Raw genomic sequence first — 18,184 nt, forward strand, 5'->3', positions numbered from 1 at the left:
TCATATATATTATATACTATTACTTTTATAAATCAAAACTTTGTCTATGTCGTTTAATACTGTTTGGTTTTCTGCATTAAAAATAAAACATACATAATTCAGGTCTTCAAAGAAAAAGTGCAGATAACTATAAGAAAAGTATACACATAAAGAAAACTACTACACGTAGTTAGATCATAAAAATATTAATCTATATACATTTTGGAGTAAATAAATAAAAATTTTTTTTTTAAATCAAACAAGACATCTGTCGAATGAACGATTAATTCAAATCGCTCGACATGTTCCAGATCGACGACATTTTGGCAGTTTTAGGTCGCGCGCATTGTTTATTGAAAATATGCCGGCGTCACGTCGTCACGTCATCGGCAAGCATCGGCGGGCGATTGAAGACAAGAAAATTGGACCCGTGCTTTCGGCCCAAAGTCGAATTCACAGCTCCGACACAAAGCGAGCCTGGAATAAATTGCGTGAGTCGCGCCATGGCAGCCTTTTCAGAATACCATCGGAAGTACGTGCCTGAAGGATACGGGACCGCTGCTCCTGACAACTTCCACGCGCGAAGCTTGGCGAACAATGGGAGGATGTCGAAACTTGTGCGAAACGAGTACATACAATGAAGTGTCTTGCGATATCGCAGAGAATTTTCCACACAATTAACCGTCCTCGTTTTTACTCCCTGTTTTGCATTCTAAATGTAGTTGTATTAAATAATTCTTAATATAACTATCCTGTATTAGCATTGAAAACGTTATACATATTGGATAAGTAGAAACGTAAAGGATTAAACGCTTATTATTAAATATTCAAAATGAATGAGTAATATTGATATACAGGGTTTTCCAACAATGTGAAAATACCGTAATAATTGTTATAAAAACAAAAATAACAGAAAACGATAAAACGTGTTCTCCGATATTTCAAAAAAATTATCTTTTAATATGAGTGCTGATCAACCACCACTCCCACAATGTGCGAGGCATGATGAGAATTTTAAGTGGCACTAGAGGTCAAGTGAGAGCTTATTTGAAAGGCATTTTAATAGCGATTAAAAATGCAGACAATTTTAAGTCACTACTAGAGACCCTCCAATAAGACTCTGGACCACTGCAGTTTTGTATGTGCAGGATAGTAGTTTTAACAAAAATTTGCGAGAGAGGATATACGTTTACTGTTTCTTTTTCTTTCTCATTCTGTTTTATTTTTTTTCTTATCTATTTCTCTCTCTCTCTCTCTCTCTCTCTCTCTCTCTCTCTCTCTCTCTCTCTCAGGTATTATTAAAACATGGCGGATCAATCAAAAGAGGCTTTCTCATGTTCAGACTCTTATTAAAGAATTTCTAGTTGCTACAAACAACTCCATTCTAAACTTTAGAGTGAAATTTTACTTTTCAGAATGAGATATACTCTACAAATTTTATACCCGTTTCTACCAATAAAGAATCAACTTACTTTTCATCTTTTTCTAATTTTTAAAACTAAAAAAGATAAAGAATTAATCGAATCGAAATTAATATTAAATTACATTAGAGAGTCAACGATGAAAACTGACTACTAATATAATAACAATCCAATAGATGAGCGTTTAGAAAATTCGATGCAAAAGATGCAATTCTCTTTGAATGAGACAGGAAGGGACAAAAGTCCGATGCGACGCGAGACAGACGCTTGACAGTTTATTTTTCATCGTCCCGATACATCCCGAGATTGCAGATCCAACCGATTGATCTCAAATGAATATTTAAGCTTGTGGCACACATATCCTTTCCATTGCCTTACTTTCCTCTCACACCTTCCCTTTTCACACGTGCACACATACGTGGAATGTATATCGGCATCGCCAAAGGGTGAAATTTCCACTGATGTTGATAACGTTTAGCGTAAACTTTTTCATTTCGTTCCTGAACCTGCTAGAATTTATTGGAGGCTATGAAAATCACGATAAAATATAAACGCCGATACCAATCATAAAACATTAAATGGAAATGTTACGAACTTGATTATAAGCGTGACGTGTAATTTAAATTCTATTTCATTTCATCGCGCTATTAAATATCGTAAATACACGAAGTTTGTCGGGTTTTTCTTCATACGTTTACCGTACGTATATCGAGTTCTTCCTAGGATTTTTATGCCTGTTATATCGCACGTATATATCGCCGCACCTATGCAAACTGTTTCGTACGTCGCGCAAATTAAATTTTATCGGCCAAGTTCCACCGCGAGTGGTGTAAGCTGAAGTCTGTGCGCAAATTACATCCGATAAACGCGTTCAACATTTTCCGCAACAACGAGGCAAAACTTTTCGCGTCTCGATACGGCCAGGAAAAAATAGGAGAATCCATCTAATTCGCAATTTCGAAATATCGGATACATAATAGGCGTATTTTCGATATTCAACGAGTGCATAAAATTACAAATATATAAAATTATGAATATACACGAACTGCTATCAGAAGCGGATATCATTGCTAGGAAATAATTAACAAACAACGTTAATTGTGTAACTGCCTTCACCGTGCACCATAAACATAATTCTCATGAAATTCTAGCTTGAAATCGGAGAAATACCGTTTCTCTAAAGTGTTCGTGTGATATTGTACGAGATTGTTTGCGTGTATACACCTCCCAGAAAGATGAATACAAATATCAAGGCGCAATTAGATGTAATTTCGGAAAAAGCATTTGGAGTTGAAATTTATGGTGAATTCAATTAACTAGTTTCTGCATTCTCTTGTTCTCTGTATGTTACATTACATCTCATTTTCTACTTCGTATTTCTGATTCAATAATAATACGAAGACAATAGTAATTTTGCAATTAAAAGCGCACGGAGTCTTTTCTCAAATCATTAAACTGCACGAACTCTTCTTGTAAATTATTTAGCTATTTTAAATTGTTCAATTATTTCTTCTCGCTTCTATTATCCATTAAGTTTATCAGGTAATTACTTTCATACATGTCATGTAGATCCGGTTTTTTATTATCTGGTTAACTTGTAGTTAAGCTCAATTGACAATTTTCAATCTGATGTTTCATTCAATGAGTTTCATCCATGACATCAACATAGAAAGTCTATTAGATAAAATATCAGGTTAAACCTAATCATAAGTTAAAGTAATGAAAAAACGGGCCATAGAATGCATAAAATGCAAGTTTGTGGCAGAAATTTAACAAAAATTAACTTCTGAAAATCTTTATCTATCTGTATTTAGTTGTGTTGTCTAAAATTCGCGCTCTACGTACAGAGGAATGAATAACATCTAACGAATCTCGTTTACAAAATTCGTTAGCCAATTGCCGCAAACGATAGTTCCCAGTTGCACACATTGTTAAATCCACTGTAAGCTTTCGAACGGCATAAATCACATCCCCGATATCATAGTACGCAGCTAAACACAAAGGACTTTAGGCGAGTCATCGAGGTGGGTGCCGGGGAAATTCGAAATACTCAGCGAAACTCGGGGAAACGCCGCAAACCATTGCATCACGCCGTTCCGAGCTCTGATAAAATTATGATAGAGCATCAATCCTAATGGAATAACCAAGAAATATCAGTTAAATTTAAGCTGGGCCGTCAAACTTTAGATATTTCGCTGATCTCCATAACTCTAGACGACGAGGGAAAAAGCAGTATCGCGCTCATTAAATTTATCAATTTATCGCAAGAAATGTGACGGATGAAGATGAAGATTGGCTTCTAGATTATTTCGATCATTATCTTTGATGTCACAATCCTTTTAAAAATAACACACGTAATTCGACATGTCGGCTGACAAGTTCTATATATAATCATAGGATAAATTTATTTTTAAAGAATGTAACGCCATCTATACTGATAATATCATTTTTATTTCTATGAGGAACATTCCAATGATCGAAATTTCAATTAAAATGAGAAAATATATACGATGTATCTTACAATCGAGATATTTTCAGAAATAAAATAAATGCATTGCGCGCGTATCTGTATGTGTATATATATGTTTGTGCGCGAGAATGTATGAGCGCACCCCCTTCGTCTGGACCGGCATTACGTCACGAAGTCAAGGAAACGGCGATAGGCCGTCGCTGTACCAGAAAGAGAAAGGGAGAAGCGACGAATGAGGTGGCCAGAGCAACGAGAGGAGAGAGAAAGTGAGTGAAGAGGGTTGCGGAGATAGGGGTGGATTCGTGCGCGTGAGGGAGAGAGAGATAAAGCAAGAAGAGAGAAAGAGAGAGAGAGAGAGAGAGAGAGAGAGAGAGAGAGAGAGAGAGAGAGACGTGACGCGTGGCATCACGTGGTGTATTGATCGTTGCGCAGCATCCACGAGAGCCATTCCTACCTACTGCTGCCAACCTTCCTACCTACCCCAAGCACTCTACCATTACTACCCTCACACTCCGTCTGCAGTCACTCCGTCTCCCATCTCTCTTCCCTCCCCCTCCCCCCGCTTTCCCCTTCGTCCTCTTCATTCACTCGTCCGCCTCCCTTCCTCCCCCTGAAACCTCCTCCATTCTCCTCCGACCTCCGCTTCTGCAACAAACCCCCTCTCGCCCCCTAAACTTGTCCTTCTGCCGCACTTCTCGACCACTCTTGACGAAACCCCGTCAGACATCCATCCTCGCATATCCAGCGAGTTAATTATTAAATGCATCATCGTGCCTGCTGGGTGACCCCTTCATCCCCGTCGTATATCTCCTCTTTTCACCCTCACTGGTCCATGCGAAATCTTCCCCTCTCTCCGCCGCCATATACTCCCTCGGTTCCTCCTCCATGAAAAGACATGGTTCATCTAAAATTTTCGACCAACTCTCTCATGATCCATCACGGGTTTTAACATCAAAGCGAGTGTAAAATTGCTTTCATCACCTCCCGATTGCGATTGCGGATTTTGTGTCGGATGCATTAAATATTTTTCCTGTTAGCCTTACACAAGAGAAAATATCAGACTAAAAGATATATTTTTCGTCTGTCAAGATTAGATTGATGATTGTATGCGTCTCTTTTTTTTCTTTTTCTTTTTATTCTTTTTTTTCTTTTTCTTCGACTAAAATCCAGCGCTTGCATGGAGATTCAAGATGGCGTTACGCGTGTAACATTTTTTTCTTCCAGTGATCCATTCCATTTTCTCCCAGCACATTATCAACGCAACAGTTTCAAAGAGTATCAGTAACGGAAGCAGAAAATGACAAATGATCTGACATTTATCGCTGTATACATAGACAGTAAATTATTCAGTACGTCAACTTGCCTTAGGAAGTTCATATTATTCCGTGTTTTATTCACGGTAATATTGATTGCTCAAAATTCAGTCAATATAATTATAAATATGGAAATCCAAAACTTTTTAGAAGATGAAGTTTCTTATTCCGAAATCACATTGCAATAGAAACACATCCGAATCCATTATTAAACACTCTTAGACAGAAAGCTTGAGTTATCTCCTTTACATCGTGTACTCGAAATTACAATTATATTTCTTTTCGAATAAAAAAATCGCGGGAGGAGATTCGCTGAATAAATTTAATCACCATTAATATCATAGCGCATTTATTTGTTAATATTTTTTCGTTTTATGATATAATGTCCCGTCGCGCTTGTTTAAATGACAAGTATTGACTTGACCTCGTTTTGAGAAAATTGGGAAAGAGAAGAGGGGGTGGGTTATATTTACGCGAAAATGACGTTGCTATCCACGTGAAACGATCTAAACGCGAGGGAAGTGTGGGATCGCGTATGAATTCGTATTACACTTTGCAAATTAATTTTAATGTGTGGCAAAAAAGCGTACAGCGTACAGTTTGCGCCATTCAATCTCCAAACTGCCGAATCGAAAAATTATTACATTCTGATATGCAATATCGCCTTTTACACTGACCTGTTTATACTCTGTCAATGTACGAACTTTAATATATAAATAATGAAATTATAGCCGGTGTTCATAGTCGGATATTAAGCCTGCGGCACATGATGCTTGTTTCTCTGTTGGATTGCTTGCGTTTTAGTAAAGCACTAAAATCGTAAAACAAAAAGCACAGAATTTTCAATAATTTATCAAAGCAAGCATCCAGCAGGAAAATAAGCATCATATATGTCGCAGGCTTTATATTTAAGACCTTCTTAAATACAGTCTTAAAACATCATAAGCCAATCACAAAGCAGTATTAGCATTTTAATCCTTACCATATAAAGAATAAAGAAACTTTTAAGTATAAAGAAACAAAAAGCGTATATTATAATTGAGGTACGATCAGCATTGAAGAGTCTCGCGATTTCTGTATCTTACAGCTTCAGTTCATATAGTGGGTATCCCTCATTTGATTATTGCAAGCTGTGTTTTAGGCCAAACGGATGCCAATAGATGCAATAGGGAACATATGTCAGCTACAGATCGTCGACGTACATGTGCGCATTTACCACCAACGCACGTTAGAGCCACTAATCAAAGTGCCACAACATTATATCGCATCACATTGCCAGGAACATTACACCTCCTGCGCGGCAAATGGCCGAAATGTTATTCGTCACAGAGATAATAACACGGTGTATCTTCATTGTTATGCTCTGCCTAACGTCTGTCGCAACCATTTGCCTGTCTGCCCGCAAAATCCATTTGTCTAACATTCTGCGACGTCAAGTGGATCTTAGCGTCGCATCAAAAGTACTCAAACCTTTCGCCAATTATGTGACAGCTATCATCAATCATACAGCACTGTATGGCGTTGCAAGAACATACAAGAACGATTTATTGTAACGAGATGTGATTCTGAATATATTTGTAGAAAAGATGCAACGACGTAATGGTGCTTAACGAGAAAGAAAAAATAAAAAGGGAAAAAAGAGCAGAAAATTTTTTAATTCTATATAGACAAGTTGATAAATATGTATGTATTCATAATGTTAATTTTTAATGCATGATTTTCTGATATGTTTTTATAAAAACTTAAAATACAGAAAAATATTTTAATAAATTTAAATTGCGTATTGTTGAATGACCCAAAATTTTTTAAAGATTGCTGAGAAGAAAGAAAAGAATAGTGGAGGAATATTATCAAAAAAGTAAATGCTGTGGTCTTAAAAATTATTCTTACATCTAAGAATTAAATTTAATCATTATAACGAACGAATTTCTGAAAGAGAATACGGAAAATAATTTTATTTAACTTTCAACAAAATACAAATTCGCATTGTTCAAATTCTCATAATAATGAACATCAGTAAAAAAATTTTCACAAAAGGATTCATTCGAGATATTGTATCATATTGTATCGCATTTTTTGAAAGAATAAGACATATAGAAATAAGAAAAAAAAGAATGTTCTTGGTACTACTTTTCCAAGGTTTACGAAGCTAGTTCTTCTTAATGGCGTCTCAACTTGTCCACGTAAGTAAGGAAACTCGATTGAAGTAACTTAGCAACAGTTACTAAACTCTTCGCCTGATTGATTGCGAATACATGTAACAGCGAGAAATGGAACAATCGGGGAGAAAACTCGAAGGTAGCGAAGTCCACTATAGTGAGAATAGACGCGACGCGATGTGGTACAAAGAATGATGGCGACGGTACTCACCCCCTCAGGCCGAAAGCTCTCTTTGCCAGCTCCAGCTTGAAGACGCTCGGTCAACAAGCAGCCGGATGCTTGAGTCTCGCCTCCTTATGACGTCTGCAACGAGTAAGGCGGTACTCCAGATTCTGTAGTCGCGTTTTCTTCTCACTTTCGCGACACTGCCGTGTTAACCGTGCTTTCTTACGTGTCGTGACGACGAATCGGAAAGTTTAAAAAAGAAAAATCAGGAGAAAGAGAAACGATCGAGGCTCTTCTCGAATTTACTCAACGGACCGTGACAAGACTGCAAAAGCGTTCGATCGGAACAAACGTCGGACGATGGGGACAACAACGTCGTAGCGCACTTCGGAGGAGGACAGAAAGAGAAAGAGAAAAAGAGAGAAAGGAAGATGTGAAAAAAAGAGAGAGAAAAGGAGAAGAGACAGCGGAGGGATAAGCTAATTTTAGAGTTAAGGATCGGTGTGAAGTGAAAGAGAGGACAGCGAAGGAGTGAACGCGCGAATACAATACATTGCGCACATCAGAGGTTATCTCGTGCGAGTGAGAGACGAGCGAGAAGATGGAGAACGTATGATCTTGGAACACACTGCCAAAAAGAATTCGATCGCCGGCCAATCATCATTCGAAGATTTACCTCCCAGTAAATAGAGATCACCGTCTCGGCCAACTGGGGCTGACACTAATAGATCTCTTAGACGGAACATCGAGCCGTCGATTGAGGCGTTTAATGTCGGGGTTGCGTGCTACCATCAGCTTAACCGTGTTCTCTAATCACGCGTGTTTATCGATGATCACATCCATCAAGCGACCTTTCTCCCTAGCAAGATACTTCTATAATCATCTGAAATGTATGCCTCAATGGCAATTATGCGCTAAACTAGTTATCCGACTATTCAGAACTATCTTCAATTGGCCGGGAAATCTATAAATGGATAGTCGCTGAATTTGATAAAACTTCAAAAGATTCTCGGAAAAATCCACTAGGAGAGCATTTTTCCACTAACTTGTTACGAATATCACAAAGGGAGAGAAAAATATGATGCTCACTGTTACTATATAACTATTTTATGTTCCTTTTCAATTTTTTTTTGTGTCTCAATGTGAGTTTCATAAACGAGAAATTCTGATGACAGATCATGTTGTGATCTTCAGTTTTCTTAACAAGCATGAATGACTCCCACGAGGCAACGTATCGTAATGAAGAGTTAGAAATCCAAATCGTTAGTCGCATGGGCGGCAGGGGAGGACTGGACTGAATTACAGAGAGATAACATCTTCAATCCACAGATTCCTTATAAGAATATTGCTCGTAAGGATTTCTGAAGAAAGAAATTATATTCTAAAAAAACATATTGCGTCAGTCGCAATGTGTTTCTCTCTCTTCGTTCCTACAGATATGAAGTCTGTGTATCACTCAAGGTTATGGGAGAAGCTATGAGCTTTGAAATCTCTTTTTTTTTTAAATATTTATATCAAAATATTATATATATTTTTAATACTTTTTAAAAATGCTTAATTACAATTTTGATATTATTAAAATATTTTTTAATTTAAAGAATTAAGATATAAAAGTATAGGTTTTATTAGGTTCCATTAGGTTATTCTTCTTTTGTAATAACATAATTTTAAGTGAAACGTTCTATGAATTATACATTTATATAATACATATTTATTTAATGTAACAATAATTTATTAAATAATAATTTAATGTTCTATCTTTTCATATTTGGCCTTTAAAAAAATATTTCACTTATAACACGTCAATGGCTCATATTTGTAAATACTTACATACCTAGCTGAACAAATATAGACTTACTGACGGGATTAGTGGTTACTATTATATTAGAGTTTTCCATTCGCCATTCGACTTCCAGTTGCCCGAGCGTGAATTTGCATTCCAAGCGACTCTCTGTCATGTATCATGCTATTTCGCGCTTGGTTCAAAGTTTATTAGTCCAAAGTTAGCCTGCTTGCACCTCGGATAACGCGGAAACAATGTCGGATTTTCGTCGATGCACGATGGTATCCACGCAAGAGTCGCACGTGGATAATAATACAATAATACAATACAATACAGACGCAACCTCCATTCGTTCGATCGCGTGCATTCAGCTTCGCTCGAGTAACGAATTAGAGGATGCAACTAATAAATATATATGTCATTGCATACATGTCGAAAATAGGTTCATTCTGAAAAAATTACTTTCCGGCCGAGAAATTTTAATATGATCGAGTGATTAGACCAGTTAAATTAATTCTATTCTCCTTAACAAATGTGATGATATTATTTTGTGACAAATATCAATCAAACAAGAGAAATATTAATAGAAGAAATATAATCACTCAGAAATTAGGTAAAAAGGAATATGACGAATATCTGAACGTTCAGCATAAAATTTATTTTTCTATTTTTATACAATACCTAAAATATAATAGATTATGTAATCTGAATCGATGAATATTTGAACAAACAAATTTTTCAATTCTTTTATATCGTGACGCTTAGAGTTACAACGAAACACTTATAAAGGGGTTCTTTGAAGTCACGTTTGCTCAACTAAAGTTGCCACGGAGGAAGCAGGAAAGCTGCGAGAATGATAACGCCGCCGAGGAATTTGCCTGCATCCTCGAACTTGTAGCAAATGTACATTGTTTCGCGTTCACTACACATTCTCGGATACTGTGTCGAATTTTCCTCCGTAGATGAAATGAACTGTCTCTCTCGTTAAGGCAAATTCAACTTGAGATCAAAATTAAACAGCAATCGAAAATAAATGCAAATAGCACAAAAATTGAATTCAAGAAATTCAAGATATTCAAGAAATTCTGTAACAATGGTATTGTATTATAATTAATTTATACAAATTTCCTCAATAAGAGAAAAGTAAAAAAATCGATTATGTAAAGAAATGACTATATTAAACATCGTCTATCGTATTTAGCGAATGTTTTACAGGCTCTCGATTAAAGACGAGATGCGGGGAAAGTCGCGCCTCGACGGATGTCTCAACGAGACATAAAATGGTTGAAGACTTAATATATTAAACGTTAGATCGTAATATTTACACTGTATACAGACTTCTCTAGAATTTGCGACTTCCTACAAGAGGAAATAGAACGGTGGATTAAAAATAAAAAGAAAGGGAGGACGAAAGGAAGGAAATTGAGGTGTTTAATAATAAATTAAAATTGCGGCCGAAGGTTTAAATCGGGGCCCTATTAGCATGTCGCGATGGAGAGAGAGAGAGAGAGAGAGAGAGAGAGAGAGAGAGAAACTAATTTTAAATCTAGCACGACGTTGTATAGGTAAACACATCGATGTGTTGCAAATATCTCGGGAGGATGCGTTCGTCGCACGGCAGGATGGATAATCGATTAAGTCGAGGTATATCCACTTATCCGCTTGCTCTCACACCCCGCAGAGCGCAAATTCCAGAATCTCAAAGAGGCGGTACACGAGGTACCTTAAGACGGGGTGGATATGGCGCTCAATTTGCACGGATCCTTGGCTAAGCCTCCAAAGTGATAACCGATCTACTAGATGCAGCCGGGGCGGATCACGAAGTTCCATAACGTGTCCCGTTACCTGTAACCTACCCTCGTATCTCGAGTAAGACACGCTCCGACGAATAATTACCGTTCACTTATCTGTAACGACGAAGCCATAACTCTCTTCCCTGTCAAAGCTTGCGCTTGTATTGCCTCGTGGTATGAAAAAAAATGTAGAAATTAAATGCGAAACTGCATCATCGAAAATAACATAGCCAATCTTGTAAACTGCGCGAATTTAATTTTCAGTCTTGAAACGCAATTCTAACAGAACAAGAATTACAAACAGAACAGAAACAAGTTATATCATAATTTAAATTGATAAGCAATTTAATAATATTGATGCTTATTAGCATTTTAAATAATCTGATGTCGAGAAATAAGGGTCTTAAGATCTACAAATAATTGTATTGTGTGTATGAAAAATATTATCTATCGTTTAAGGCATTTCCTAGTTGTTGTGACATTACGATCTCAAAAGATAAGTTATTTAATATTAATTATTAAAAAGTTTACATCAAACGCAATCGATGAAATGTATTGTTATTATTATAGATATGTAGAGCATTATTGCTGATGCTTTACTTTTTAATATTCTCTACTTCATTTATATTCTCATTTAAATTTTGTAATTAGTATAACACACACGATAATTTTCCTTCTTCCTTCACTATGCATATGATGGGTTCAAATATCTTGAGTTAATTTTCATTATTTTTTACAAAAATTATTAAATTATTCTTACATATACTTTAATATTTTATAAAATATTTATAAGCTTGTGTATTAAAAAAATTACGTATAAATATTATAACTAATTACTAGATGCTCTCCTAGTATTTAAAAAAAATGCATAGAACACGAATAATCCAATCATTAAGTTTTAAATAATGAATTATTACATTTTAATAATAATAAAAAGTTATTATTATTATTAAGTTGAAACGAAAAACATGGTCGCACATGAAATAATTTATCTAGAAAATTAAAGAAATGACACACTCGAGATAGGTATTATATATCGAAGATCGATGCTCGTATTCAGTGGACTTGACGTTGGATGAGGTGCATTCACCGTATTACATCCACGTACGAAACCGCCATGCCACCTCAAGGAAGAGGATACGCATGCATGAAACAGGGCATGCCGCCGTAACTCAATTCAATTTGAGAGCACGTCGTTGTGTAGCAAGGAGTCCCTTTTGCGATAATCTCCGCCGGAAATACTAGACGGCCGAAACTTCGCGACTAACGCGATTTTCAAGTAAATTTCACTCGCCGATGCTGCCATTAGGATGACACGCCATGGCTCTTAGTCGGAGCATCAACGGGATTCGCTTGCATGTGTACCTATCTTTCGCTAAATGTGAACATCCGAGGGAACCTAATAACCACACAATGTTATCAGCACGGTATCAATATTTCACTCAGAAATTATTTGAATCCCAATTGTGATCAATTATGATAATCGGTATGATTATTGGGCAAATCGGATCGGATAGAATAAAGTATAATTCGATAATAGCATTAAAATTGATACACATCGAATTACTATTGTTGTAAGATCGTCTCAGCTGAATATATATTATTCCTTTAGACTCGAAAAGATTAAAGTAACCCGATATGCTAAACGAATTAGTGCCACGAACGTGTATCATAAAAAATGTAACGCTATGTCACTCGATGATTCCTCTTTGAAACAAAGAAAAAAAAAGTAGAACATATGATGTTACATTGTTTAAAGAGCTTGGTAACAAATCTCGTTGGAAAACAAATAATAGATCGAAAGGAGACATCGAGGAAGAAGCGGTACATCTTAAAAGTCCCGTAGCTGAGATCCTTTTAGCAAATTACGAAGTTATCGGAAAACTCTCCCGAAGGGGGACACGCCTCGCGGCATTATATTTAATAACGTCCAATAAACGTTACTCCTGCCACTGCTTTTTCTTTCTCCATTTTCCTGCTCTCCTCTTTTTTCTCTTCTCCTTCGCTTGCCCCTTCTGTATATTCCCGTTTTACCCCACTTCCGTTTTCCACCGCCACATTTTCTCTCTTTCTCTTTTTTCCCTCCTTTCCCCCTCCTCCCTCCCCCTCCCTTCGCTCTTTCTCTCTCTTAATGTACCGCTAATGTTTTTACTTGCGTCATATTAAAACGATTGATTTCGCTCGCAATGTCCCGTCTCTTCAGAGAGAGACTGCTCTGCACACTGAAAACCAATATCGACCACTTTCAGTCTGGGCGCGAGTCGAATAAACGGCCGCCATTAACTCTAAAGTCCTGCGGCGTAATACAGAAATTTATACATCCACCCCGTTTCAAAAATAATCGCGAAGCTTGTAGCTTGTTCCGTGACGATTACGTTAACACGTTACGTAAACACAAATTTTTTCACGGCAAACGTAAATTCCTTGACCATCGTATGTAAATTGATCGTTGCAGACGATTGTATCTCGGTTCATAATTTTATTGATAATAATATTGATAATAATATTGATTTTTTAATAATTTACCAATGATATTTAAAACTAACGAGTCCAGTCTTCCATGGGAACTCTAAATATTAAACAAATTTCATGAAATTGATTCTAAATTTCAATATCTAATTGTGAACAATTATTTTAATCGCTAATTATTTTTTTCTATTTTATCTTCTATGCTTCTATATAAATAGAGATTCGGAGATAACATACTCTGCCAGTAAATTTTTATATATTAAACTTTATTTTTATTCAAATCTATTATACTTTGTTAAAATCTTATATATAAGCGATGAGTCGTAGTCAATTTTTGGCAAGGTCTTTTCCAGCTGGATCAAACCGCTTATGAGTCAAGCGTTTATTCAATATGTTAACGTCATTTTAATCATATTAAGGAAGCATGGAGCGAAATCTCGCATGCGAAAAGTTGCCGAAGAAAAACAGTCGTATGGAACAGAACGAACTGGTAAGCTACAGTGCGCCAGGATGGGACAGTGATGTGCAGCAGTATTTATAGTATGGATTGTGTCTGCTTGGCAACTCGCCATCAGATGAACGGACTGTCCCGAAAGCCCTACGCACGAACCAAGCAACGGTACGTACGAAGTGCTATTGATAACTATTGTCTCCACATTTATCTGCGAATGGCTTATTGCCTCGCAATCTTTAGATCACCGTCCACTTTGCGCGAAAGAACGACAAATGGCAGCGATGATGGAGGTCTTTTTTTCCAAACCGGAGCTATTACAGCGGCGGGGATGAATCACGGAATCGAGTCCGATTGGTACTCGTTCGCAAGCACGACCTGGCTTTTATTAGACTGGCTGACATCGAGGATCACTGCCAAACTAGGATCGCGCGAACAATAGCTTCCACGTATCGTCTCGACCGAGCGAAAATAACCACAGTTGCCTGCACATTTCCTATTGCACTCTTTTTGCATCAAAGTTGAAATAAAAAAAAAGAAAGAGAGAAACAGAAGAGCAAAAAAAAATTCCATCAATTTTAGTTTAGAAAGAAATTTGCTGTGAATAAATTTGAAAATATGTGTCTGCGCATAGTAAGTTTATACATGTAAAAATTTTAAAGCGATAAAATAGAATAAAATATGGAAAGAATGGAAGTGTTATTGAAACAATGAAATATTTTTATTGCAGAAAGCGAACTAGCTAGAATAATGTAATTTTAGGATTTCAGGATAATGATTCTGGAAATATTTATCTCGCGGTCGCGTGCCCAGAATCTATTTCCGTCGTCCGAATACCTCATCCCCCAGCTTCTAAGATTCCCAGACGACTCTGGAACATGGCGGATCAATGATCTATTCGCTTCATGCGTACAATGCATGACATGTCGACGAAATCTTTAAGTGTAATCTATTCAGAATTTATAGATGCCAAAATGAATACCCAAAATCTGAGATCCTAATAATATCTCATCGTAAAAAAGACATTTCTTTAAAAATATCAGAAATAAAATTTTCTCTAAATTATAAATTCATTCTTTTTCTCTCAATTTCATAAATTCATCTTTTTCAAACCGAGAGAAATTATTGTTACGCTGTGAAAAATCATAATATTTCGCGACAATACCAGAACGAAAAAAAGAAAATACGCTTTCTATAAATTTATAGAATGTACTTTTTCTGAAAAATGAAGCTAATAATGTTTTTTCTAAAATGTAAATGTAATAATTAAACCGTACTCTTCTACCTTCTCTCCTCGTTTATAAAAAATCTTAACCATCCACTGTTCCGACCTTTACCTATACCAAGTGCCATCACCATTGTTACCGTTTTAGCTTTTTTCATCGATTACCGTTACCCCAAAGAGGATATTCCGTGAAGCTTAACACCGACTCGAGAACCGTCCTTGTCTCGCATATCCCCCTCGTATTCCATAGGATTAGACCTGGCTTTAATGTCCGACGACAAGGGATTTCGATGGTAATTGAATACGGACACGCTGGCACAGAACGCGGTTAAGAGTTCGAAGTGTTTGCTATCGCTATTCGCGCTGTTTTACTCAACATATTCATCGAAGAGTAGTTGATTTAATTGATAAAATTAGATCCTGAAGTCCAGATGGACTTCAAGCACCCCTTTAATTATGTAAGATAACGATAAAGTGCCTTTAGTGCACGAATTAGCGCATGCATGTTAATTCTTTTTGAGTGACCCGACGAACGGAACCGGAAGCAATGCCCCCTTTTTGTGCTAGCTGGTCCGTACTTACTGCGCTTAGACTCTCGTCCATCGATTCGGCGGGATTCGGTTTTGATCTATCACGTGGAAAGAACCGATCGCCCTCAACCGAGTATTCACTGTCAAGCCCCCGTAGCCGGGTGGATGAAGATCATTCGCTTGTGGTTCGTACTCGTCCGTAAAAAAATCGAACGGCCATCATTTCGGGATGCATGTATGAAGTTTGCAGCGCAAACAGTAACGCCACGATATTTTGGCGACATATCGAGATCACCTGCAACGATTAGCGGATTTTCGGTATTCTCTCGATATTTCGGGATATATACGTACAATTTGCCAGGAATATCTAATATTATCGCTCTATAAAGATAGTTCGAAAATTTCTCGGCTTGACACAGAAATGACGCCACAAATATCAAACTGCTATAATTTTAAACAAATTTGATTGCGCAAAGCTACTATTAAAATTTCAGACAGATCCAGTTAGTGTCTGTTTCTATCGTATAAAACAAACAACTTTTTATTCCATCATGACAATGCACCCGCTCACGTTTTTTCAAATTGTCGCAAAATTGCAAGAATCGTCCTTTGAATTCACACGCACTGTTGTATTCAACACAGATTTATGATTTATCCCTCAGTAACTTTTTCCTCTTTCTAATGAAGAAATGGCTCACAGAAAAAAATTTGGCTCAAATATTGAAGTAATTGGTGAAATTAATATTTACTTTCTTAGAGAAATCGTATTATACAAACGACATAAAAAATTAGAATATCATAAACATATTGAGTTAAAAAGGGATTAATTCGGAAATTTGGGAAATTTGCCAAATTAAGTGTTGTCTTTTATCATACACAGAACTTTCCAAACTACATTTGTAACAGGATACCAAACAACCTACTTGTAGCAGCAGATAAATGTAAGAAATTGCAACAAGCGCGAATAGTAGTAATCATAAATTACGGATAAGTTAAAGTAACCGCATAATCTATATAATACATATAAAAGGAATGGTTTTGTTGAAATATCTAAACATTTAGCTAGAAAGCTATCTGAAAGAGAGAAATCTGATCTAGAAATTTGAAAATAATTTTGTTGGATCATCAAAAATTTATGTAGAATACGAGAATATTGATGACAATGCAGTATAAAAAAAAACTTTAACATTTTAGAAATTAATTTGAGCGTTCCACATAATATTATTTTGATAAAATCTAAACAAAATTATTTTCAAATTTGCACTAAGAAAAAAGTTACAGTAATGAAAACGCCAAACATAATTTCATTCTGTAGAAAGTGAGAGATATATGACGCCATTCTTATATGTAACACTGTTTTATTTCGGTAACAAATTTTTTATTTTTAATTACAAAAGATCTCTGACCATCATAAAAAAAAGTTTAATTATTAGTTTATTTAGTAAATTCAATAAATTAATATTGGCGTGATAATCAACAGTTTAATTGGTCATACATCAATAAATAATTTTTGCGTCAATATCAACAAAACTTCAAACATTTCTCTTAGTATGTACATAGTTAAATTTTTTAGATATTTCAACAAAATCGTTTTTTTTTCCATGCAGCCCTACAGGCTGATACATCCGCAGCATTTGTTACACTCTCAGCTTTAACATCGTGCTGCAAAATCCGCTGGAGCGATTCCCAGAGATGATCGGTGCATTCTGCAGAAAGCGAGAGATATTTAACGTGGGCGAAAGATAGGTCAGACCGTAAAAAGCCGCGATGCGCGCGGTTTATGCATGCATGTGGGGACATACATACGCGATTCACAAGGCGAGTCACTCTTCTTTCTCTCTCTTTCTCTCTTCCTCTGACATGGACTGCTTCAAAAGGAGCAGCCAGGTGAAGTGTATCCCGCGTACTCGGCATGGCGGAGGCCACCTTCGTGCACGCACGAGTAGTTCAGGTGGCATCGATGGCGTTCGCAAAGCAGTTATTTTTAGTTCAATTTAAACGCTCGAGCGGCACCATAAAGCGAGTATACGCTACGTATACGATATAATATAACTAACGGGCACGATGGAGGAGAGAGAATGGGGAACAGGGTCTACAGAGGGAGAGGTTTTCGCGCGAGCTCGCGGACAAATGTCGTCGCCGAGATCGTTAAAAGCGTCGTTATTGCACGGTGGAAACTTCCGCGCCTCGTCACGGCGAGAGGATATTTTTCTCAATGCCCATGGATTACTTCATAATTCCATGAAACGTAAATTCCTCGTCATCATATCGGGCATAAAGATGGTCGTTTATTGCCCCCACTGTGATCCTCCTACTCCTATCCTTCCCCCTGAGGACTAAACGTCGCGCAGATTAACTCTTAACTGCTGACGTTGATAAACTCCCTCGGTCGTGTAACGTGTTAAAAGTTGGAAAAGCTGTTTCG

General features: G+C 36.8%; 2 protein-coding genes across 2 annotated transcripts in view; one reads left to right on the plus strand and one right to left on the minus strand.

The window, feature by feature from the left end:
- LOC108689521 (poly(rC)-binding protein 3) overlaps positions 1-7,877 on the minus strand; it is a 97,898-nt gene extending 90,021 nt beyond the window's left edge. The window contains exon 1 of the mRNA XM_018196307.1: positions 7,554-7,877. The gene's annotated coding sequence lies outside the window, so the exon portion shown is untranslated. The remainder of the gene's footprint in view (positions 1-7,553) is intronic.
- On the plus strand, positions 7,619-14,446 carry LOC108689525. Its single transcript, XM_018196311.1, has 4 exons — positions 7,619-7,655; positions 13,973-14,048; positions 14,113-14,172; positions 14,248-14,446. The coding sequence occupies exons 1-4, from the start codon at positions 7,619-7,621 to the stop codon at positions 14,444-14,446; spliced, it is 372 nt and encodes a 123-aa protein (XP_018051800.1).
- The last annotated feature ends 3,738 nt before the right edge of the window (positions 14,447-18,184 follow it).

Source organism: Atta colombica, unplaced genomic scaffold, assembly GCF_001594045.1.
Source record: "Atta colombica isolate Treedump-2 unplaced genomic scaffold, Acol1.0 scaffold27, whole genome shotgun sequence".
In the NCBI taxonomy this organism is placed as follows: Eukaryota; Metazoa; Arthropoda; class Insecta; order Hymenoptera; family Formicidae; genus Atta; species Atta colombica.

Excerpts from the sequence above, each read along its gene's own strand:
- LOC108689525 (XM_018196311.1), top strand. The coding sequence starts at position 7,619 with ATGCTTGAGTCTCGCCTCCTTATGACGTCTGCAACGA. Across the intron at positions 7,656-13,972 it reads CCTTATGACGTCTGCAACGA|GAAGCATGGAGCGAAATCTC; the intron begins GTAAGGCGGTAC and ends AATCATATTAAG. Across the intron at positions 14,173-14,247 it reads TACGCACGAACCAAGCAACG|ATCACCGTCCACTTTGCGCG; the intron begins GTACGTACGAAG and ends CGCAATCTTTAG.